General features: G+C 40.1%; 1 protein-coding gene across 1 annotated transcript in view; it reads right to left on the bottom strand.

Annotated features, from left to right (window-relative positions):
* Acoxl (acyl-CoA oxidase like) overlaps positions 1-18891 on the bottom strand; it is a 366861-nt gene extending 347970 nt beyond the window's left edge. The window contains 1 exon segment of the mRNA XM_070013290.1: positions 18767-18891. Within this exon segment, the coding sequence (XP_069869391.1) occupies positions 18767-18891 (125 nt within the window).
* Positions 18892-26320: the final 7429 nt, after the last annotated feature.

Raw genomic sequence — 26320 nt, 5'->3', positions numbered from 1 at the left:
AATTAAGGAGGTAAAGAAGACCATACAAGATCTAAAATAAAGCTCCAACTAAAAATTTGAAGCCATCAAAGCTGACCAATTAGAAGGAAAAGAAATATAAAACAAAGTAGAAAATCTTGGCAGTAGGTTAGACCATGCAGATAGAATCTCTGGGATGGAAGATTGCCTAGATATTATAGAGAAAGAATAGACAACTATTCAAGACAAATCAAGAAATATGAGAGATCTATTGAACATCTAGAAGAAGAGGTGTAGAGAAGAACCTAGAGATAGAAGTTAATGCTCTAAGAAATTTATTTAATGGGATCCTGGCAGAGAACTTCCCAAACATGCAAAAAGATAGGCCTATTCAATTACAAGAAGCCTTTAGAAACCCAAATAGACCAGACCAGAACAGGACATCTCACCATGGCATTGTAATCTGCACAGGATCAATTGAGACCAAGGAAAGGATCCTTAAAGCTGTCAAGGAGAAAAGGTAATCACCTATAAAGGGAATCCAATCAGAATAAGTTCAGATTTCTCAGCAGATACAATTAAAGCAAGAAGAGCCTGGAATGATGTATGCCACACCCTAAACACAAACAACTATCAACCAAGAATACTGTACCCATCTAAACTCTCTTTCATAACAAAATAAAACCTTTCCACAGCAAAGAAAAACTGAAACAATATATCTCCATCAAACCATCCTACAAAAGATACTTAAAGATGTCCTACACATAGAAAATCAACAAGAGCACAATAAAGGCCAAGAAATGAGCCCCAAATAGAGACTCCAAGAAGCATAGAAAGAACCCAGTTGGCACAGCCCCCAAGAAGGTGGATAACATGGCAGGAACTACCAAACACCTCTCAGACCTAACTCTCAACATTAATGGGTTTGACTCTAAAATTAAATGACATAGACTGTCTAGTTGGATAAAAAAGCAAGATACTTCTAACTTCTGCCTTCAAGAGACACACCCTGCCTGAAGAAAAAACAAAAATATTCTGAAAGTGTAAGGTTGGAATACAATCTACAAAGCAAATGGCCCCCATAAACAGGTGGGAGTTGCAATCCTAATATCAGATAAAATAGACTCCAAATTAAAATTAGTGTGCAGAGATAAAGAAGATACTAATTAAGGGATTTCTCCTTCAGGAGAACAGTACAATTCTAAATATCTATTCACCAAATAGCAAACCACCCAAATTTATATAAGAAACACTACTTTCCCTCAAATCTCACATAGATCCAAAGACATTAATTGTTGGGGGCTTTTAACACATCACTATCCCCACTGGATAGATCAATCCAGCAAAAACTCAACAGAGAAACCCCAGGTCTAAACAACTGCATAGATCAACTAGACTTAACAGACATCTACTGAATATTTCACCCAGTAGCATCAGGATACACATTCTTCTCAGCAGCGCATGGAGCATTTTCCAAAATAGACCACATTTTAGGTCACAATGCAAAATTGCCCAAATTCAGATACACTGAAATTATGCCCTGTATTCTCTCAGACCACAAAGGAATAAAATTAGAATTGAACACCAAAAGCCACCAAAGAAAATCCTGTAACACACAGAGGCTGAACAACACACTGTTGAACCACCAATGGGTCATGGAAGAGATTAGAAAGGAAATTCAAATGTCCATGATATTTAACAAAAATGAACACAAAAATCACCAGCTCTTCTAGGACACAGCAAAGGAATATTCAGAGGAAAGGTTATAGCTCTGAGTTCTTGCATCAACAAATTGGAGAGATCTGAAACCAACAATTTAATGAGGCACCTGAAGCTCCTTGAAAAAGAGCAACAAGCTAAACCCCAATCCAGTAGACAGAAACAAATAATTAAAATTAAAACAGAATTAAATAAATTAGAGTCCAAAAATCATAGAAAAAATCAACAAAACAAAGAGTTGGTTCTTAGAAAAAATTAACAAAATTGACAGATCCTTAGCAAAATTGATCAGAAAAAGAAGAGAACACACCCATATAAACAAACTGAGAGATGAGAATGGTAATATCACCACAGAAACAACCAAGATTCAGAACACTATAAGGGAATACTTCTCAAAACTTTATGGGAATCAGTTTGAGAATGTGGGAGAAATGTACAAATTTCTAGCAAATATTGACATGCCCAAACTAAACCAAGATGAGTTAAAACAACTTAACAGACCCATATCAAGCATCTAAATAGAAACTGCAATAAGAGACTTCCCACCCAAGAAAAGCCCAGGACTGGATGGATTTACAGCTGAATTCTACAAGGCCTTCAAAGCAGAACTCACACCAATACTCCTCCAGCTCTTCAGTTAGATTGAAAGTGAAAGTTCACTACCAAACTCTTTCAATGAAGACATCATAACCCTCATCCCAAAACCAGCAAGGACTCATCAAAGAAAAAGAACTATGGACCCATTTTTTTTTGATGAACATTGACACAAAACTTCTCAACAAAATTTTGGCCAGTCGACTTCAACAACTCATCAAAAAAAATCATACACCATGATCAAACAGGATTCATTTCAGGGATGCAAAGCTGGCTCAATATACACAAATCAATCAATATAATTCATCACATCAACAAGAACAAGGATAAGAACCACATGATTATCTCAATACATGCAGAAAAAGCATGATCCAACACCCCTTTATGATGAAGGCTCTGGGAAAACTAGGAATTCATGGAATATTCCTCAATATAATAAAGGCTGTGTATGACAAAGCTACAGCCAGCATTATACTTAAAAGCAAAACGCTAAAGCCATTTCCTCTAAATTCAGGAATGAGAAAAGGATGTTCACTCTCTCTTCTTCTCTTCAATTTAGTATTAGAATGCCTAGCTACAGCAATAAGACAAGAAGCAAACATAAAAGGGATCCAAATAGGGAAAGATGAAGTAAAACTCTCCCTCTTTGCAGATGACATGATCTTGTATTTAAAGAACCCCATGGACTCCACTCCCAAGTTACTCAAGCTGATCTGAAACTTTGGTAAAGTAGCAGGATACAAAATTAACCCTCAAAAAGCCATGGCTTTTCTGTATGTCAATACTGAGAAGAGCATGGCTGGAAAGCAATTCCTTTTGTAATAGCCCCACAAAAAATAACTATCTAGGAGTTAACTAAAGAAGTGAAGGACCTCTATGATGAAAACTTTAAAAACCTTAAGAAGGAAATTAAAGCTGAACTAAGGAAGTGGAAAACCTCCCATGCTCCTGGATTGGGAGGATTAACATCGTGAAAATGGCAATACTGCCAAGGCTATCTACAAATTCAATGTGATACCTATCAATTTCCCAACCTCATTCTTCAAGGAAATAGAAGAAGCAATCTAGAAATTCATATAGAACAATAAAAGACCCCGAATAGCAAAAACAATCCTTTAGCAGAAAGAACAGTGCTGGAGGAATATCAATTCCAAACTTCAACCCTACTACAAAGCCACAGTAATCAAAACAGCTTGGTACTAGCACAAGAACAGACCTGAGGACCAATGGAATAGAACTGAAGACCCAGAAATGAACCCACAGACATATATCCACCTAGTCTTCAATAAGGGAGATAAAAAAAATAAAATGGAAGAAAGACAGTCTCTTCAGTAAATTGGTTAAACACCTGTTAAAAAAAAAAAAAAAGCTAGACCCTTATATATCACCCTGCACCAGAATCAACTCCAAATGGCTCAAAGACCTCAAAGTCAAAGCAGACAGCCTGAAAACATTACAGGAAGGAATAGGAAAAACTCTAAGGCTCTTTGGCACAGGTCAAATTTTTCTTAATAAAGACCCAGAAAGACAACAAATCAAAGAAAGTTTGGAAAAATGGGATTGCATGAAACTGCAGAGCTTCTGCATGGCAAAGGACATACCAAACAAGATCAATAGAAAGCCCACAGATTGGGAGAAGATCTTCACTAGCCATACAATGGACAAGGGTCTCATATCTAAAATATACTTAGAACTCAAATAATTGAATTCCCCAACAACAAATCCTCAAAGAAACAACCACCTGATTAATAAGTGAACTTAAAGAGAGACTTCTCTGAAAAGGAAATAAGAATTGCCAATAGACACATGAAGAAATGCTCAATTCCTCTTGCCATAAAAGAAATGCAAATCAAAACAACATTGAGATACCACCTCACCCCAGTTAGAATGGCTATAATCAAGAACTCTAATAACAACAGATGCTAGAGGAGATGTGGACAGAAGGGAACCTTACTACATTGTTGGTGGGAGTGTAAACTTGTTCAATCACTTGGGAAAGCAGTATGGAGGTTCCTCAAAAGACTCCACATAGAGCCCCCCTATGACCCAGCAATCCCTCTTTTAGGCATTTACCCAAACGGTCACAAACAAGGCCATACTAAAGCTACCAGCACAACTATGTTTATTGCAGCATTATTTACCATAGCTAAAATATGGAACCAATCCACATGCCCTTATTAGTTGAATGGATCAAGAAAATGTGAGATTATATATATATATATATAGAGAGAGAGAGAGAGAGAGAGAGAGACAGAGAGACAGAGAGACAGAGAGACAGAGACAGAGAGACAGAGAGACAGAGAGACAGAGAGAGAGAGAATGGAATTCTATGCCTCCATCAGAAAGAATGATATCACCCCATTTGTTAGGAAATGGAAAGACTTGGAAAAAATTATATTAAGTGAAGTAAGCCAGACTCAAAGAAACCTAAGTCCCATGATTTCCCTTATCTGCAATAACTAGTATATGTCTAGGATAAGTAGAAGAGGTCAAAAGCTATTTACATATGACTCATATGACCATATAACCTGATGCTAAGCAAAATGAACCCCAAGATAGGGACACAAGAGATTTTATCTTTCTTGTTATTCTTTTTAATGTACTATGTGATTTTTTGTTTCTTTTTATGTTTGTTTCTTTTTGTTTTCTTTTTATGTTCTTCCCCCATGGTACAACTCCTGTTGTCACTGTATTTGATTCTGGTGTCCTGCATCTTGTATAATTTGGGGAGGGGAAGGGAAATAACAAAATGCTGAAATAAGGATACAGGTTGAGCCATTGTAAGAATGAGATGTACAAGACACTACGTTGAAAACAAACTTTACAATTTTGGTGGGAGGAGAAAGGCATTGGGGAGGTGGAGAGGAAAGGACTTGTAGAGGAAAAACAAAGGAGACTGTAACAATGCTCAATAGGAAATGGACTCATTTACATTGCTCATGTAACTGTAACCCCTCTGTATAGTATCTTCACAATAATATATATATATTTAAAAAAGAAAAAAGTAGGGGCTGGGAAGGTGGCTCAGTGGTAGAGCACTTGCCTTGCATGCATGAGGCCCTGGGTTTGATTCCTCAGCACCACATAAGCAAAAAGAAAAAAGCCAGAAGTGGCGCTGTGGCTCCAGTGGTGGAGCACTAGCCTTGAGCTGAAGAGCTGAGGGACAGCGCCCAGGCCCAGAGTTCAGGCCCCATGACTGGACCAAAAAAAAAAAAAAAGTAAATATGTGAAAATATATTTAACACTGTAATAAGATAAAAGAAAGATATACTTGAGAAATAACTCAAAATGCATGGAACTTTAAACTTTATCCTTTAATTGGGAGAAGATCTTTACTAGCCATACAACGGACAAGGGTCTCATATCTAAAATATACTTGGAACTCAAAAAATTAAATCCCCCAACAACAAATCCTCAAAGAAACAACTGCCCAATAAATAAGTGGGTGAAAGACTTAAAGAGAAACTTCTCTGAAGAAGAAAGAAGGATGGCCAATAGACACATGAAGAAATGCTCAACATCCCTAGCCATAAAAGAAATGCAAATCAAAGCAACATTGAGATACCACCTCACTCCAGTTAGAATGGCAAAAATCAAGAACTCTAACAACAACAGATGCTGGAGGGGATGTGGACAGAAGGGAACCTTACTTCATTGTTGGTGGGAATGTAAACTTGTTCAACCACTTTGGAAAGCAGTATGGAGGTTCCTCAAAAGACTTCACATAGAGCTCCCCTAAGACCCAGCAATCCCACTTTTGGGCATTTACCCAAATGTTTACAAACAAGACCACATTAAAGCTACCAGCACAACTATATTTATTGCAGCATTATTTACCATAGCTAAGATATGGAACCAACCCAGATGCCCTTCAGTAGATGAATGGATCAAGAAAATGTGGTATATATACACAATGGAATTCTATGCCTCCATCAGAAAGAATGACATTGCCCCATTTGTTAGGAAATGGAAAAACTTGGAAAAAATTATATTAAGTGAAGTAAGCCAGGCCCAAAGAAACACAGGTCCCATGGTTTCCCTTATTTGCAATATCTAGTATAGGTATGAGTCAAGCGGAAAACATCAGATAATGTGATGTTAGGAAAATGAACCCTTAGATAGGTATTTTAATGTTTTTTTTCTTTCATGCATGTGTTTCTAACACATTTATAAGATTATTTCTTTGTTGCTTTGTATGTCCCTCCCCCACAGTATAACCCCTGCTTTCACTATATTTGATGTCAGTATAACTTGTGGAGGAAATGGGGAAAAACAAGTCGTTTAAGGATTCAGGTGGACCTGTTGCAACAATGAGAAGTACAAATTGTCATGTCAAAAACGAGCTTTACAATGTCGGTGGGGGGGGGGAAGGATTGAGGGGGGGGGGAGGGGGAGCCTGGGAAGGGAGGTGAAGGGTAAACAAAGGAGGAGGCTGCAATGCTTGGTAAGAAATGTATGCATTATCCTGCCCATGTAATTGTAACCCCCTGTAGTATGTTCACAAATAAAATAAAATAAAACAAAATAAATAAACTTTATCCTTTAAATACTCCTGAAGGACATGAGAGAAGACTCAAAAAATGTATAATTTGTTTTTATGCCAGCCCTGGGACTTGATCTCAGGACCTGGAAAAGTACCTAGGCTTTTTTGCTACTACTTGAACCACAACTTTACTTCTGACTTTTGGTGGTTAACTGGAGATAAGTGTTTCAAGGACTTTCTTTTTTTGCTGGGAAAGAGAGGAAAGAACTAGAGCAGAGAGAGCTAGAAAAAAGCAGCGAGAGTCAAGGACTTTCCTTCCCAAGCTAGCTTCAACTGCGTTCCTCAGCCTCCTGAGTAGCTAGCATTACAAGTGTGAGCCACCAGTGCCTGGTTATAGTTCATTTGTAATAGAAGATAAAATCCTAGAGATAAATTTTTCCTGAGTTATACATTGTTTCCAAATAAAGATGCCAAAAGCAATGTATAAAAAAGAAAAAACACAAAATCATCAAGAAAATCCTAAAATCAGAGCTATGAACTCAATCAGATGATAAGTGATAAGCAAAAATGGATAGTCCAATGGGATAAAATAGAACATTGAAAAACAAAATTAAACAAATAGGGAAATTCAACACCTGTGAAGACAGTTTGTAAACTGAATCATGACAAAAGCAAAATCTCATTGAGATATACCAATTGGGTTGACAACTAGTAAAAAACATAAAGTCGAATCTTTATTTCACATCAAACCTCAAAATAAATTACAACTAGATCAACCCAATTATTTACATGGGAGAACATAAAACTACAAAGTATTAAAATTAAATGTGAAAAATTATGTCAATCTTTTAAAAATACTTTATTATCTTAAAGTAGTAGTTGTTGTTGTATAAGGAGTTGCCATTTAACAAAGCAGCTTATGAATACAAAGCATCTTGCTCAATGTCACCCCTTTCAACATCTTCACCCATCCCTCCCAGCCTACCTCTTCCTCATTTTTCTTAATTTTGTAGGAGATGTGTTGAATTTTTTTTATCACATCTTCCCTCACTTCATTCATCGACACTCTTCCCTTGATCCTATCCCCTCTTTCAAGTACACATTTCTGGGTGTTTGTTGACCTTTGGTTTAACCTTTCTAAGAAATTACACTGCTCAAGTTCTCCCCAGAATCTATAGTAATTCAGTCTGTGTACACACATTTGTGTAGACTTGAATACCACCCGAAGTATCTACTTATATACTTATAAACTAATTCTAGCTTCCACATATGAGAGAAAACATGAAACTTTTGTCTCTCTGAGCTTGACTAACTTCACTTATATTTTTTCCAGGTCCCTCCATTTCTTTGCAAATGATACAACATTATTCCTTTCAATAGATAAGTAAAATTCCATTGTATGTACATACCATATCTTCTTGATCTATTCTTTCATTGAGGGATATTTTCTAATGTTAATTCAAAAGGTTTTTGCAAGGTATAAAAAAAGAGAATGATAAACTTAACTGATAGCAAAATCTGCATTCGAAAAGCAATATAAAAATAGTGTAATGATACATGGAAGAGACAATGTCATTGCAAAGGGGTCAATCTTCCTAACCAAAGTGTTCTTGTAATTCATTAAAAATAGACCAACAAATGAACAAATGATTTGAACAGATGGTTTCCAGAAGATAAAATACAAACAGAACATAAATATGAATCTTTGCTCTCACATTGAAATTATACTGTATTACCAATTTTGCGTGCATGTGGGTATATGTGCGTGTGCATGTGCATGTGCATGTGCTGGTATTGGGCTTGAACTCAGAACTAGTGTGTACTCCGTTGGTGTTTTTCTCTCTAGGATAGTGTTCTGTCACTTGAGCCACACTTCCACTTCCAGCTTTTTGCTGGTTTATTGGAGATAAGAGTTTCAAGGAATTTTTTGTCGAGGCTGACTTCAACAATGATCCTAAGATCTCAGCTTCCCAAGTAGCTAGGCTTACAGGTATGAACCACCAGCACCCCACTACCTTACTGATTTTTACTTGTCTCACAAATAGAATCTAGAGTCTGATATCATACTATGTGGGAAAGCTGGTGAGAAACAGATACTCTCATGTACTAGTCTGGGGAAAGAAAGGAGAAAGGCAAGCAAGGAATAATTTAGTAAAACTCTAGATCTAGCAATTGGACAATATTGGAACCCAAATTACAAATTAATCTACCTTTTTTTTTTTTTTTTTTGGGTCCGGTCGTGGGGCCTGAACTCTGGGCCTGGGCGCTGTCCCTCAGCTCTTCAGCTCAAGGCTAGCGCTCTACCACTTGAGCCACAGTGCCACTTCCGGCTTTTTTCTTTTTGCTTATGTGGTGCTGAGGAATCGAACCCAGGGCCTCGAGCATGCAAGGCAAGCGCTCTACCACTGAGCCACCTTCCAGCCCCTAATCTACCTTTTGATCCAGCAATTCTATTTCTAAAAACTATCCTTTATATGTCCTCAGATATGTGAGGCATATATATATATGTATTTATAGTTTTATAAATTATAGAACCATGCATACACACACAGTATCGCTTATTAAATGCATTTATTATTTATTTATTTAGTGCTAGTACTGAAACAAATTCTGGGGTATCTCACTTGTTTTTTTCCATGAAGGCTGGCACTCTAGCATTTGAGCTACATCCCTATAAGTTCTGATAAGTTCTATAATCAAAAGAAAAATGTGTGTCAAAAGAAACCCCAGTCTATAAGGACTAGATAAAAAAATCCCACTAGAATGTCATGAAGCATGTTATAGGCAAGATTTAAAAACATAAATCATTAAATACAGTCTTTATATTTCTATTTCAATAACTCTACTATAGAATAGTTGTCCTTCATCTATTCTAAATTCCAAATTCCCAATCTTATATGACATTTTAAGTTTCCTGCTCTCAATTATACCACATATCTCCAAGGTGCCAAATATCAGCAATAATTCTGTCAATCCATGCAGAAAAATAAGACACATAACATGGGCAGATGAAGACTATTAATGCCCAGACACATATGCTGGCTAAAATAAGTGATGAAATTATTTTAAAACTACAAAACAAACATACATCAAGAAAGGTTCTTGGAAATTAAGTTATTGATAAACATTCCTCAACTACTAACATTCAACTCAACTATGTTTCTTTTTTTTTTTCAAATATGTTTCCTAACAGAAGCATGTTAAGACTTTTTGGGTGTGTGTGATAGTCCTAGGGTTTGAACTCAGGGCCTGAGCACTATTCCTGAGACTCTTTGCTCAAAGCTAGCTCTCTTGTAGGTACAGCTCTACTTCTGGCTTTTGTGGTAGTTAATTGGAGATAAGAGTCTCATGGACTTTCCTGTTTGAGCTGGCTTTAAACCATGATCCTCAGACCTCAGCCTCCCAAGTAACTAGTATTACAGGGGTAAGCCACTGGTACTCAGCAAGATATATGTTTTTAAATGAAAAGAATCAAGCAGAAGACAAGTAAATAGATTATTTACACTGTTGGACTACGTGTCAAAAATGGGTACATTTGGGGCTGGGAAGGTGGCTCAGTGGTAGAGTGCTTGCCTTGCATGCATGAGGCCCTGGGTTTGATTCCTTAGCACCACATAAACAGAAAAAGCCAGAAGTGGTGCTGTGGGCTCAAGCAGTCTAGTGCTCGCCTTGAGCTGAAGAGCTGAGGGACAGTGCCTAGGCCCAGAGTACAGGTCTGGCAAAAAAAAAAAAAAAAAAGCGGGGCGGGTGTGCATTTGCTTTCATATTCATGCATGTGGCATTGAGATTTTTTTCAAGGGCACACCAGAAGCTAGGAACAGTGTCTTCTTTTATGTACAGGGAGTGACAGAGGTGGGGAAACTGGGCAGATGCAGAACAGTATTCTGAACTTTTATGCACCCTGACTTTTGAACCTGGTTTATATAATATCTATTCAAAACTATTTTAAGTCGCACGCTTAAAAGCCACCACTAGATGGGGCCTATTCTTCATTAAAACTGCTACTATGACTCATTTAAAGTTCAAGAAATTAAGTCTGTATGAAAGTCTTTTGAAAAGAAAGTCTGCCTGAAAATTTGATCTTTTATCATGATAAGAACATCTAAATTTCTAACACTTTTTAAACAAAGAAGTGACCATCTATGCAATGGGGAAAAAATTATGGAAGTGTTCTCAAGACTTCTAAGCCCTGAAAGCAACAGATCAAGGGACCCAGGGAGAGGAGCTGGACATTGTTAAAGCACTAAAAACACAATTTACAATTAGCATAAATTATAAGAGTTTACCCTTGGTGTTTCTTTCTTGTTTATTCTCCCTTCCAAATCTATGAATGTCATTCCCCCAGTGACACTTTTCCCTGGTCCCCCAGCTGCCTTGAGTGGAGGACTATGTAGACAGCTGGACTATCTGCATGCCAGCATCAGCAACTTTGAACACTCCACAGATGTTTTGAGGAGGCTTCACAACAGCAACAGCTGCTTGCAGCTGAAGTACAACTGCAACTCCTGTAGCACTCTCCCGCCTACAACTCTGTCAAACGGAGTGTGCCAGACTTGCTGTCACAAGTCAGCCTCAGTGATGGCTAAGGGGTGACTGCAGCCATTTCCACTGAGGCTAGAGAGAAGCTTCCCCTGGTGGCCCAGCAAAAGGCATGTGACTGGTAAGAACAAAGTCCTTCATTTGCCCAAGGGACTAGGCTATGATTGGTACATACCCCTTTTACCATACTCCCTTTCTGACTACATGAACAGGCTGTTCAGCTCACTTTGTGACTAGGCCACAAGATTCCCTTCTGTGCTGAACCCTAGTATTATTGCAATATTAGACTCCATAAAAGACTTCTGGAGTGGTCTTTGCTTCCTTACTTGTAATCTTTACCATTAGCAGAGTAGACTGAGCTGTTAATATGAAGGAAGAACAACAGAAGCACAGTCAAGCAGTAGCAGCAAAGGTGATGGCAGCAGTGAAGATGACAGTTGCCACCCAATGCTGGCAATACTGGCAATAGCAACAAGAGGGCAGCTGAAGAGCTAAAGGTGGGGCTTACTGGGAGAATGCTCCCCTAGCATGCATGAGGCCTTGAGTCAGATCCCATTCCCCATTATTAAACAACAACAACAAAAAAAAAAACAAATAAATAACTGATCTTGCCAGGTGCCAGTGGCTCATATCTGTAATCCTAGCAAACTCAGGAAGCTGAGATGTGAAGATCACAGTTTGAAACCAGCCCAGGCAGGAAAATCTTATCTCCAACTAACCACTGAAAAAGTTGGAAATGGAACTGTTGCTCAAGTGACAGAGTGCTAACCTTGAGCAAAAAGCACAGGAACAATTCCCAGGCTCTGAGCTCAAGCCACCACCATACCTCAGGCAGGCACAAAATAAACAAAAATTATTGGACTAGAAGTCTAAAATTTAAAATATGCAAACTATAGCTAGTGGCTAATGGCTCACACCATTAATCCTAGCTATTCAGGAGGCTGAAATCTGAGGACTGAGGCTCAAAGCCAGCATGAGCAAGAAAGTCTGTGACTCTCATATCTACTTAACTACCAAAAAGGGGAGTGGAGCTGTAGCTCAATTGGTAAAGTGTCAGCCTTGAACAAAAGAAAGCCAAATGAGAGTGTAAGGTCCTGAGTTCAAGCTCCAGTACTAGCACATACATAAACACACATACACACACAGATACACACACACACACACACACACACACACACACACACACACACACACACACACACACAATGTGAAGTATGAAGAGGGAAGCCAAAGTTCTAAAAAATGAAAAATGGTGAGGAGCAGAGCTAATGGAACAGCAAGGACTATAAAGAACTGAAGAGAACTGTGGGATATGGTCACTGCAAGAATTCCAGGGATCTGGCAAGCCTTTTATAAGGGCCATGGCCCCAGACACCTTTGAACCAAGAGCTATGACACTAGCCACTGTCAAAGACTGAGGAGCCTGACATTGTAGACTAAAGCTTTTTTTGTTTTGTTTTTGGTGCCAGTCCTGGAGCTTGAATTCAGGGCCTGGGTGCTCTCCCTGAACTATAATGCTCAAGGCTAGTACCCTACCACTTAAACACAGCTCCACTTCTGGCTTTTTGGGTGGTTAGTTGAAGATAAGAGTCTCATTAACTTACCTGCACAGGCTGGCTCTAAACCTTACCTTGATCCTCAGATCTCAGCTTCCCAAGTAGCTAGGATTACAGGTGTGAGCCACTGGCACCCAGCTGGCCTGAGATTTATAACACTGTCTTGATAAGGCTAAGGGTTTCAGCACCCTAGGCCTGTATGAGAGTTGTAGCACTACAAGTTGTCTCCTGTTGCTCCTTGATGATATCTGCTGCCACTGCCCACTGCTGCTCAAAGCTGAGGATTACAGAAGCTGCCAAGTACCAGGGATGCTGGTGGTTAAACAGAATACTATTGAGTAATCTAACCTGAGTGCCTAGGACAGGGGTGGGGAATGTCTGGCCTACGGGCCATGCAAAGCCCAGGATATCATTTGATTTGGTCCTGCCATTGCAACCATAGGTGGGACTCAAAATTCAATAAAGCTAAGAGATCTCCTTATAGAAACATAAGTTTATATTAGGTGATGCATAATAATAATAATGTGAACTTTGAAGGACAAGCTAAGAATTTCCATTAGACAGGACACATGTGGACACAGACAGGATAGACACATATGCTTCTTGTCAGCTGTCCACAGTGCATCTGCCTGGATTGTGCTGATTCAGGACAACCAGTATCAGGTGGGTTGAGAGGGAACACATTGCCAATTTATTTAATGCACATTGAGGAGATCATGGAAATCTGGTGATGAGGAGATAAGATGCCATGAGATGATTCCGCACAGTGTTGATGACATTGCTTCTGATAACTGATGACAATGCTGGCAACTTCTTTGTCCACACAAAAGATAACTCCAATCCAGCCTTTATCCACACATCCACTATCAACAAAAACTAAATCTCACAATGAAGATTAAGAAAATTAGAGTACATAGAAAAGACCTCAAGAATATCAGGTATGTTCCAAATCCAAGATAAAGGATTAGATCAGCAACCGAAACAAAATGATTTTTAACAATGGATAGATGATCTGTATTATGAATAAGCACTAGTAAACAGCTGTGTATGTCAAAATTTATTGAAACAAACACAAAAATGTATGTTTTCTATGCTATTATTCCTTCCATTTAGAAAGTGAAAATAGAGGTCTGGAAAGGTGGCTCAGTGGTAGAGTGCCAGCCTTGAGCTGAAGAGCTGAGGGACAGCTCCCAGGCCCAGAGTTCAGGCCCCATGACCAGACCAAAAAAAAGAAAGAAAGAAAGAAAAGAAAGAGAAAATAGAAAATTGTAAATTTCTTCAGAATGTTAATTCCTACACTTGTTAGTGTGTTAGTGTGCTGGGCAAAATAAACCTGTTTTCTTTCTTCTTAAAAAATGATTTTGGAAGCCGGGTGCCAGTGGCACATGCCTGTAATCCTAGCTACTCAGGAGATCTGAGTATCTTGGTTCAAAGCCAGTCCACGCAGGAAAGTCCATGAGACTTATCTCCAATAAACCACTCGAAAACTGGAAGTGACACTGTGGCTCAAGCAGTAGAGCACGTGCCTTGAGCTGAAGAGCTGAGGGATAGCACCCAAGCCCAGAGTTCAAGCCCCATGACTGACAAAAAAAATTGATTTTGGATAGTAATTAAAACTTCAGTAGTGTGACATCCTACAAATGGTAACTATAAAGCAAAACAAAGTGAATACAGAGGGTCAATCTTTCTAAGAGACATAGACAATGATAGTTGTTGTTGAAGTCAAAGGCAAAGTGTGTTTATGATCATACTTTAGCAGTAATAAAAACAGGTAATCTGGAATATCATCACAGCTCAGAATATGCTAAATGCAATGACTTCGGAAGCTCCATGTGTGTGTGTGTGTGTGTGTGTGTGTGTGTGTGTGTGTGTGTGTGTGTGTGTGTGTGTGTGAGTGTGTGTGTGTGTGTGTGTGTCTAAAATCAATGTTCTTCAGTGGGGTTTGAAATAACAAGAAGCTGCTTTCACTAGGGCTTGTGAAGACCTGAGACAACAGACATAACAAACACTGCTCAACTGGACATTTTCATTCCTAAGATAACCACATTCGACACACAGAGGAACTGCTGTCACTGGAAGCCAGGTATATGACATGGCCAAGTGCAGGTGGCTCACACTTGAAATTCTAGGTACTCCAGGAGGCTGAGATCTGAAAATCATGGTTTGAAGCCAGCCCAGGCAGGAAAGTCTTCGAGACTTATCTCCTAGCCACCAGAAATCCAGAAGTAGAGCTATGACTCAAGTGGTAGAGTGCTAGCCTTAGGCAAAAAAGCTCAGGGACAGTGCTAGGGCCCTGAGTTCAAGCCCCAGGACCAGCTCAAACAAAAAAAAAAAAAACAAAGGAGATGAGGATTTGTTTGAGAGACTTACTTTACCAATGAAAAAACTTGAGTGACATTTGAAAAGGGAGCTCCAACCATAATTGACTCACATAAAAGATCAATTGCATTTGTCAAGAAAGTACTAAATTGCTCAATCCTGATTCAAGTGATCTAATTATATGCTGCTATATCATACACCAAGAAGGTTTCTGTGCACGGTCAATGCAGCTTTAACAATGTGATGTCAAGTAGGGTGATCTTGTTCATCACTGTAAAGTGTGGTAGCTGAGTCACAGGAAAACACCAATGAGGCTTTACCAAATATGGATTGAAGTCCAGCAATTCTAGAGATGCAGAGAAACTGTCAGAGAAGTAAATGATAGCAAGTAGCTGTGTTATCCAATGTTCAGAGTGGAAATTATACAGTACCTCCCAAAGGTGAACTCCAAGCTTCAAGTCCCCAACCAGCTTCTCCCTACATTCAAAGGTGAAATCATCTGAAGCTAAATTAAGTCTGTGGAAAGTGCAATTCTAAAGGAATAACATGGTTCATTCCTCACTAGGGAAGAACAAAAAGCTTTCAATGACACTTGAAAATGTTAGTGATTATGCAAAGCAAATTAAAATATTTAATGGAAGATTCAAGGGCATAAAAAGTAAGCAAATGAGGGGCTGGGAAGGTGGCTCAGTGGTAGAGTGCTTGCCTTGCATGCATGAGGCCCTGGGTTAAATTCCTCAGCACCACATAAGCAAAAAGAAAAAAGCCGGAAGTGGTGCTGTGGCTCAAGTGGTAGAGCGCTAGCCTTGAGCTGAAGAGCTGAGGGACAGCGCCCAAGCCCAGAGTTCAGGCCCCACGACTGGACCCAAAAAAAAAAGTAAGCAAATGAGCAAGGCAACAATGGCTTATGCCAATAATCTAAGTTCCTCAAGTGGTTGAGATCTAAGGATCATAGTTCAAAGCCAGACCAAGTAGGAAAGTGTGTGAAACTCTTATTCTAATGAATCCATTTTTGGTTCTTCTGGCTTTTTGGCCAGAAGTGGAGCTGTGGGTGAAGTAGTAGATTGCCAGCCTTGATCAAAAAAGCTAAGGGACAGAGCCCAAGCTCTGAGTTCAAACCCTAGTACCAGCACCAAAATGAAAAAACAAAAGATTTATTTTTAAAAGCTACAAACCAGCCAAACCCTGGTTGCTCACCTATGTGATCCTGTCTTCTCAGGAAGATGAGATCTGGAGGATCACCATTCAAGTTCAGTCCAGACAGAGAAATGTATTACACTCTAACTCCAAAATAACCACAAAAAGTATGACTGGAGGCATGGTTAAAGTGGAAGAGCACAAAACTAGTAAGTGTTAAGCCCTGAGTTCAAACCCTTGTACTGCCCCCCAAAAACATACAAACTAGAAACAATGTCCATGAATAGAACAGATAGTCTCCTCAAAGTAAGAATTGTGCAGTGGGAGATAAGGTGGAAAAGGCTGTAAACGAGCAGGCAGGAAACCCAGGAATTATGGACAAATGAGCAGAAGATAACAAGCAGAAAATACAGGTGCAAAACTAAACACAGAACTACCCTATAATTTAGCAATACCACTCTCAGGCATATATCCAAAAGATTACAAGTTAGAATACAGTTAAAACATTTGTATACCCATGTTTACTGCTGCAGTATTCACTATAGCCAAGTTATGAAAACATCTCTGATGCCCTCCAGTGGGTGAATGGCTCAATAAGTGGGCTAAAGACTTGAAGAGAGACTTCTCTAGTACTGTCTATTAGTGAGAGAATAAATAAGAGTGAAAAATGCCAATAACAGGGTAGGGGCTCAAGTGGTAGAGCATTATGCTGGGAAATGCAAGATCTAGTACTCCCCCTTCCCCATCCAAAGCCAATGACATCTTGAGGTTTTTATAAAAACAAATTTGAATTCAGTGAAATAGTCTCAGGTGCCCCAAGAATCCCTGTACCAGACCTTGACAACCATGACTTAAAGAATGATTTGTGTCTGGGAAGGTGGCTCAGCGGTAGAGCGCTTGCTTTGCATGCCTGAGGCCCTAGGTTCAATTCCTCAGTACCACATAAGCAAAAAGAAAAAAGTGGTGCTGTGGCTCAAGTGGTAGAGTGCTAGCCTTGAGCTGAAGAGCTGAGGGACAGCACCCAGGACCAGAGTTCAGGCCCCACGACCGGACCCCCTCCAAAAAAAGAATGATTTGTGGAGCTGGGCACTGGTGGCTTATGCCTATAATCCTAGCTACTCTGGAGGCTGAGAGCTGAGGATCACAGTTCAAAGCCAGCCCAGGCAGGAAAGTCTATGAGACTCTTATCTCCACTAATCTACTCAGCAAAGGCCAGAAGTGGCACTGTGGCTCAAGTGGTAGGGCACTACCCTTGAGCCAAAGTCAGGAACAGAGCTCAGGCTCTGAGTTCAAGCCCCAGGACAGGCACAGAGAGAGAGAGAGGAGGGGAGGGGGGATAATTTGAGGGAGAAAGAAGATAAGAAATGAAGGAGATATTCAAGAACATACAAACTATCCCACACCTTCTATTTTTCAAGGTCCTTAAACCCACCCTTTTCTATTAGGTAAACTCATTGCAGGAGCCATGCAATATTTTTACCCTTTTATCAAAGCCATTTTTCTTTCTTCTTGACCCAGGTTTTTTGGTTGAGCCAAGGACCTCAAGCATGTAAGAGAGAGTTTCCTACTTTTTATTTTTTTAATTAAGTATCTTTATACCTCCACTTGGCTCCAACCCTGGATCCTCTTGTTCCACTTCTCCCATGCCTTTCTAGTAGCTAGGACTACAAATGGATGCCAGATGCTGGTTCCTCTGCCCAGGTAATTCTTGAGAATGAATTAAATCTGGGATAACTGAGTATTAGCCAGTCAGTCCTCCTTGGAACTCACTGCTATCTATATTATTTGTTTAGTCATTATACTGGCCAGTTTTGCTTGCCAAGCCACATCCCTACCTAATATTTTTAATCTGATGTTTTAAATCAGGACTCTCCTATAATAGAGTCCAAAGTGGATCTAATTGGACTTTTCAGCCCTGAAATGGGGTCAACTACCCTGGAAAGCATAGGAGAAAAGCCCACACAATGAGACAAGTGCTGGCAGCTGCTCATGACTGGCCAGCGACTGAGTCACTTTTTCCACTAATAAACTTGAGCTGCACCAATCCTTCTGCCTACTTTTCAGGACTGTGGTGACATCAAATGACACCTGGGCCTCCCTTAAAACCATGGCACCCTACTGTCTTTCTGGACTCAAGAATTAGGTTTAGAAGCAAGGCCAATCATTCTAATCAGGACTGTACCACTGGAGCCCAGAGCTTGCTACCTGCAGCTCTCACCAAATCCAAAGCATGACCAAGCTTTGGCGTCAAAGGACATCCCCTGAGGGCCGAGGAAATAGGCAGTGACTGGCTGCACCCACCCTCTTGGGCAAGAGAGGCCATCCCTCTTTGAAGGTAAGGACTCAGCCTGCCCCTAGGGTGCAGCCCACCACCACTCCTCGTTCTCACCCCAAGCCCGCAGCCTGCAGGCTGGCATAGGCTGGGGATGCCCCCCTGGCCCAGTGCAGCTTGGGTCCCTACCTGTGCCACAAGAGCGGGCAGCTGCCCAAAAGGCTGCGCAGCTCGTTCTTGAGGCTCCAGCAGTCGCCGTCCAGGTAGCGATGCAGGGCCGAGTCCCTAAGCTCCAGGTCCTGGGCCAGCTCCATTGCAAGCCCCTGGCCTCTAACTTTATCCTGTGCTTCTCCAAGCCACAGCTTCCTGCGCGATGTGGGCCTCTCCTCTCCTTCCCGCAGAGCACTTTCTCCTGATCTCCATTCCTTCCTCCTGTCCCCTCCCTCCCTGGTGCGTGCCCTGCCCCAACCCTACTTCCCTGCTTCCCCAACCTGATCCACACGTGGCCAAGAGCAGTGTAGGCAATCAGCGCTCCTCAGTGTTCTCTAGCCCTTCCAAGGACTATTCCTTAACTTACAAAATTGTCCTTCCAGATTTGTGAAGTGTAAGATCCTCAGAAGGAATGCAGGTTAGGTGGATCAGGCACTGGAGTGTACATGCTCTGCACTGCGCCTTTCTGTCAACCGCATGCCAGTTACTTTGCCTGTCTACCTACTCCCCAATTGGCTATGGCTTGACTCCAAACCCAACTGCACCCTAGCTCACATCCCCACCATTTTCAAACTGAACATTATGCAAAGGTGATCTGTAGTCAGCTCAATCCAAAGTAGCTAGGAGCTATAGGCAGAACTCTGTAATCACCTTGAACCTTCCCAAAACCTTTTCTGTTGCTATGGTCAGTGGGAAGTGAGTTATAACCTAACTGGAAAAATGTTCCTTTCTTTCTTTTAATTGTCATGCGCTTTATTAGGTCTTCTTTTTTTTTAAGTTTTACTTATTTATTTATTTTTTGGTGCCAGTACTACTGGGGCTTGAACTCAAAGCCTAATTCTCTTGCTTTTTTTTCTACTCAAAGCTGGTGCTCTACCTCTTAAGCCACACCTCTGCTTCTGGCTTTTTGGTGTTTAGTTTAGAAAAGGAACTTAAACAGACTTTCCTGACCAGGCTGGCTTTGAATCACCATCCTCAGATCTCAGCCTCCTGAGTAGCTAGGATTACAGATGTGAGTCACCAGTACCTAGTTTCGTTCTCCTTTTAAATCCACAAGAAATTGTGAGCTGTTCCCTTCCTTCCTAAGACTAGTTTGATGAGATGATGCTGTGGATGTGGTCTGTCATCATTAGATTAGGCAGCTCTGTGAGTTCCCCTTGGCTTCTATAACAAAATACTATAAACTGACTGCCTTAATATGACACAGTATTTTCTTTTACAATTCTATAAGTTAAAAATCCACAATGGGTCTGGGAGCAAGAAGTGAGGTATGTGGGAGCTCAGGTGGGTCTGGGGGAGAGAGGGAGTGGCCAGCTGTAAGTCGGGAGTGGTAGGTTGGGTAGAGCTGAGGACCAAAGGTAGGCATGATGCTTACATGCATAATATTACAGAAATTCTGGAATAGAAGAAGTCCAAAAGCTAAATCAATGGCACAGATTATTTCTCTTTCCTTTCCAACATGAATTATTTATTCTCTGTGGTCTTTATTTTTGTCTCTCCCCAGTCGTAAATTGGATACTGCCATTCTACATACCACCTTATATCAAGCAGAGGGAAGAATGTCTTTCTAGATCATCAGACAGGATAAGATTGTCACAAAAAAATCTCCACATGCACTCAATAGTCATAAATAGCTCCCAAATCTTAGAACTTATAAAGGCAAAAGTTTATTCCTAATTTATGATACCTGGAGATTCTTTGTATGCCCTCTCATACCAGGTCCCACGTATAAGACCAGAACTGCCATCATTGCATAGCCACACAGCTGGCTTTTCTAATCATGAAAGGACATAGGTAATTTCCATACACAATCCACTTCTGAGCATGTCCATGCTCAGAAGACCAATATGACAAACAGTCTGTGAACATCACTAATGACTACTTAATCTGCCCTTCTGCTTATCCTCTCACTTCTATAGGCAAAATACACCCTCCTTTCCTCAAAGAGGCAACCATACACCATCACAGCATCAAGTTTAAGGTTCCCGGAACAATGGAACAATGGTCTCTGCATCAAGGTAGGATGTGGTTCCTCCTGACACAGAAACCTATAAACTGAACTGAAAAACAGTTTATAGGTTTCTAATTTAATTTTCAGTATATCTAGTGTGAGTGAAACAGACAAACAAAAAAATAGCTACAACTCACTGATTTTTTTGGAGGGTTCTCTTTGCCTAGCCTGTGGTATAAAATATTGGAAGAGGTTTTTCTTTGGTGTTGTTGTTTTTAATGTACTATGTGATTTTTTTGTTTCTTTTGTATGTTCTTCCCCCTATAGTATATCCCCTGTTGTCACTGTATTTGATTTTGGTACGGTGCATCTTGTGTATATATATTTATCTAATTTGGGGAGGGGAAGGGGAATAACAAAATGCTGAAACAAGGACACAGGATGACCCATTACAACAATGATACTCACAAGACACTATGTTGGAAATGAACTTTACAACAGCGGGGGGCGGGGGGAAGGACAATAGGAGAAAAACAAAGGAGGGGTAACAATGTTCGACAAGAAATGTGCTCATTACCTTATTCATGTAACAGTAACCCCTCTGTATAGCATCTTTACAATAAAATAAAATTTAAAAAATATTGGAAGGATGTTGTTGATGAAAAGAAAAACCAAAATATGTGCACTGACCTAGGGTCTAGGAGTATGCTGTTGACAAAAATTGGCTCATGTTATGAAGTGGCAGACATCTGACTGATGCCATACAAAATGGGCTTCAAAAAGACACTGGAAATGAGAAGCACTTAATGATGGCTGCCATTGGCTATGTTAACAAGGCATTAAAAGCAAGAGATGAGCTTAGGAAAAACATGAAGATTTTGCAAGCAGGGTTGGAAGAGAATAGAGAGTTTGGGTATTTTTAATGTTGGGAGAAGCAATTCCTTCCCAACATCTATTTGTAAAAGATAAATCTGGGAGCTGGGCCCTGGTGGCTCATGCCTGTAATCCTAGCTACTCATAAGGCTGAGATCTGGAGAATCACAATTGAAAGCCAGCCCAGAAAGACAGTTCATAGGACTTCATCTCCAAATTAACCAGCAAAAGATGTGGTTCAAGTGTTAGAATGCCAGGTAAGCAAGCAAACCAAGCAAGCACAAAGCCCTGAGGTCAAACCACAGTACTATCAAAACAAAGGGGGGGGGGGGGAATACCAACAGTTTTTTTTTTTTTAATGAACAACAAAGGCCAACTAAAACTAAAGACCCTCAAACTCTATATCCTTGTCCAGTTGCAAGGATTAAATTAAAATTCTAATTTGAGCCTTGTGACAAGTAGATTTTATTTTATTTTTTCATTTCTTGCTTCATGAGAAACAGCATTTTTAAAGTAGTGTGACCAGCATACAATTACAAATCTTACAGGACATTGAAAAAAATCACAGGGCAGAGAATGAATGGGATGGTAAACTACTGAAATTCCAGCAGAGTAGGAAATGTATGTTTCCCAAAGCTGGATTATTGATTGAGGCAGTTCACTCATCATGTTAATTACAGAAATAAAATGAAAACATTTTACTTGAAACCAGCACTTCCTCATACTTGTTTTGGTGGTTAGTTGCAATTAGCTTCACAAATTTTAATGGCACCATTAATCAATACTGGTATATAATGTTTAGTTATTCAGAAAGTTAAAGTCAGAAACAAATTTGAATTTACTGTACATCTATGATAATTTGCTATTTATGAAACAATATGTATTTGCAAAGGAATTTTTAGGATTTAAATTTTAAAGTTTACTATGATGTAGATGGTAATTCAGGGGAAAACAAAATCAACAATTGAATTGCAAAGGCATTCATGCACTGGATGGATGGACAGAGCCATGGACAGAGATTTCATCCATTAAATTTTAGAAATGCCCATTTCTCAGCCAATCATCTCCTCACTCTAGGACCTAATGATCCAAGCAACTACTAAATTAAGATTACAAGAACATGGGACAAATCCTCCACTTGCCATAGGAAACCATGTAATGGCCACATGGTCTGGTGGGCAAGGGACACCCACTCTACCACCCCATCCAGGTACCTCTGGAGAATTGGCTTTGACAACCACATTTCTTGCCTCCTGAAATCCTCCTCTACCCCTTACACCTAATGACTTCACACTTACAGGCCACATATTAGGTCCAGAATCCCATCCTCTACAGAACCTTGAGGGACCTCTATGCTGCCTGATACAGAAATATCCAAAAAAGTATTGTTCTTGGTTTTCCTTCAAAGCCATACATAGGATAGGAGAGGTTAAAGGAATCAGGGTAGATGTAATAGCTTCATTTGGGCTAGGCTCAGAAATACTTCCCTGGTGAAATGCCAGAGGAAGACCTGGAGAGAAAGATTGGAGTAAGAATCAAGGAAATGAAGGAAGCCAGTGGTCAAAGGCCTCTAAAAAGAGTAGGCTGGCCCATAGTGGACAAGGGATGCTGTCTGGGTTTAACCCCAGGTCTACCCTGTAGTCTAGGTATTCCGTATGAGAAAGAGGCCTTAAAACTGCTGCTGGCTTTATTAGGAGCTGTGCGTAGGCTCTCAGCAGGGGTTTTAGCAGCATTCCCACACATGGGGGTTGTTGGAACTTGACGTGGCTGCATACATCTGGAGGACAGGCCTCCTTTAGATTGTTTTCATAGATAAATACCAAGCAGTGTTCACTGACTTGCCCAAGGCACTTGGCTATTAGTGGCTGAATACCTTGTCCATGGTTCCTACCCTGAGTCAGACCTATATCATTCCAGACAAGACTGTCTTGGCCAACATCACAAATGCTACTTTTCTGGAGGCCTTGTGACAAAACTATTACAATCTAGGTTTCTGGTTTCTGTGGTGAGACACAAACTCTTCTCAGAAGCATTTCAGTGGTTTTGTAGCAACCATAGAACCATAAAATGTTAAGCTGAGGCTTGTCTTACCAGCCTCTTCTTTCCTACTGAAGACTTGCAGGCTATGGCTTCTGCTGGAGGAGTCTAATAACTGCATTGAGGTTTAAGGCCAGAAAAGTGGAAAAACTAATTTGTAGTGGCCTCTTTGCTTAAGAGGAACTTCTAGTGTGAGTACTTTGGGAATCTCAGTAAAGGTGCATAACTCAGATGCACCTGGCCCTTACCTCACCTGCCCACAAGTTCTTCCTTATGTCTCCTTTAGCTTTGCAAGATTTCCTCCATAGATCATGAAGACTTCAACTGTTCCCCAACAGAAAACAACAATGATGTGTGCGTGTGTGTGTGTACACGCACACACATATGCACGGACAAACACATGCCAGTATTTAGGCTTACACTCAGGGCCTAGACACTTTCCCGAGGCTTTTTTTGCTCCAGGGTAGCACTTGACTACTTGAGCCACAACTCTACTTTCAGCCTTTTGATGGTTAATTGAAGGTAAGAGTTTCATAAACTTTCCTTCCTATACTAGTTGTGAAGCATGATCTTCAGATCCCTTCATAGTAGCTAAGATTACAGGTATAGCCGGAACATTGATTTCTGAGTCCACAGACAACCTGGGGTAAGACAAAAAGCTGTTATGTGGAGAAAAGACAGAAAGCATAGCTTGTTTTATGTTATCACTTTGGGACCAGAGCTCATGAACAAAGTTTGCAATGGGAAAACTCTTGTTTATTGTCCTTTCTTACTTCAAGTGTTAGACAAGTGTCTGAGAGGGAGAGTGGCCATCCTCAAACAGCCCCTACACTATCTTCAAGAATGCCTTCCCCGCTGGATGGCCACAGCTTCATTACAGACATCCTTGATGTGCCAGTCTCCTTTTCTACCCAGAATACAAGTTTTTTCATATATAGGCTCTCATAGACTTACACTAGTCTTTACCAGTTCACTAGGCCCACAAGGCCCATGCTGGAAACATGTTTCACACTCCACAAAGCCTCTGGAAGACTGGCTAACCTCAGAAGTCCCAGGCTGGCTCCCGGTACTCCCATCGAGAAATAATCAGGCTATAAACTATGATGAAGCTGTCCCCAGATCCCCAGATCAAAACCAATTCTTTCTGAGGCCTTTCTTTCCTATTTCCCACCTCCAAGAGATAAATTTCTGATCAGAGAAAAGATTTACCATGTAACATCCACGGACCAGGACCTGTGTCTTGCTGAGGACTATCCCTGAATGTTGCCAGGCATGAACCTACAAAGTGAAGTGCTATAAAAAAACAAAGGAAGAATAGTTTGTAAAGTTTGTTTAGTTTTGTAGAAGAAAGAGGTGTGTGTGTGTGTGTGTGTGTGTGTGTGTGTGTGTGTGTGTGTGTGTGTGTGTGTGTAAGCACGTGTGTGTACACATTTACTAACATCTTCAAAAAGACACAAAATAAATCAGAAGCTATCCATAATTGGTGCCTACAGAAGGGAAGGAGAGATTGGTTGAGGTTAAACCTCTCTACATTGGCTTTTTTTTTTTTTTTTAAATTGTATTTTATTTTATTTGAGAACATACTGTACAAAGGGGCTACAATTACATGGGCAGGATAATGGATACATTTCTTACCAAGCATTGCAGCCTCCTCCTTTGTTTACCCTTCACTTCCCTTCCCCGCCTCCCCCCTCCCCCCACCAAATTTTACCCCCCTCCCCCCACCCAATTATACCCCCCTCCCCCCCCCACACCGGCATTGTAAAGCTGGTTTTGACATGACATTTTGTACTTCTCATTGTTGCAATAGGTCCACCTGAATCCTTAAACGACTTGTTTGTCCCCATCTACTCCACATGTTATACTGACATCAAATATAGTGAAAACGGGGGTTACACTGTGGGGGAGGGACATACAAAGCAACAAAGAAATAATCTTATAAATGCATTAGAAATACATGCATGAAAGAAACGAAAACATTAAAATACATATTTACATTGGCTTTTTTTTACAATCCTTTTTTACAATTTTGACTTTGAACTAGGTAAATTTCTTATATAAACTTATAAAACAGGAAACAAAACAACTCCTAAAAAATCAAAGTTAAAAATATGTACCCAACTGTATTATAAACTAGTGGAGTAGCCACTGGACAGAAAGTTATTTATTACAGCCTTTGAACCTGCAACTCCTATTCAATGCTATAAATAAAAGGCTATTTCATGTAGCCCAGTAAAGAACTACAGAGCAATTTCATTCTGTAGTCAACAGTCTTATTAGCAGTAATATTGTATTATTTCAAATTTATTCTGTGCATGCTGTAATATAATATATATGAGAAATAAGACTACTAGAATAAAAAGCAAATACAAAAATCAAAAACATTAAGACAAAATTGTTAGCTTAAATCCATATCTTGAGCTTAAATTAGAAACAGTATGACTATGACTATTATTAGATTTTCCCTGCCTTGGTCAGTCCTTTTTCTATTCATTAAAAAGATGGAGAAATGCCAAGTATTGGTGGCTCATGCCTGTAATCCTAACTATTCAGGAGGCTGAGATCTGAGAGGATGAGGTTCAAAGCCAGCCCAGGCAGAAAGGCCGTGAGACTCTTATCTCCAAGAAACCACTCAGAAAACCAAAGTGGTGCTGTGGCTCAAGTGGTAAAGT

Source organism: Dipodomys merriami, unplaced genomic scaffold, assembly GCF_024711535.1.
Source record: "Dipodomys merriami isolate MVZ:Mamm:240054 unplaced genomic scaffold, mDipMer1.0.p SCAF_90, whole genome shotgun sequence".
Taxonomy (NCBI): Eukaryota; Metazoa; Chordata; class Mammalia; order Rodentia; family Heteromyidae; genus Dipodomys; species Dipodomys merriami.
Note: the sequence above shows the minus strand (reverse complement) of the source record. Positions and strands in the feature narration are given on the sequence as shown.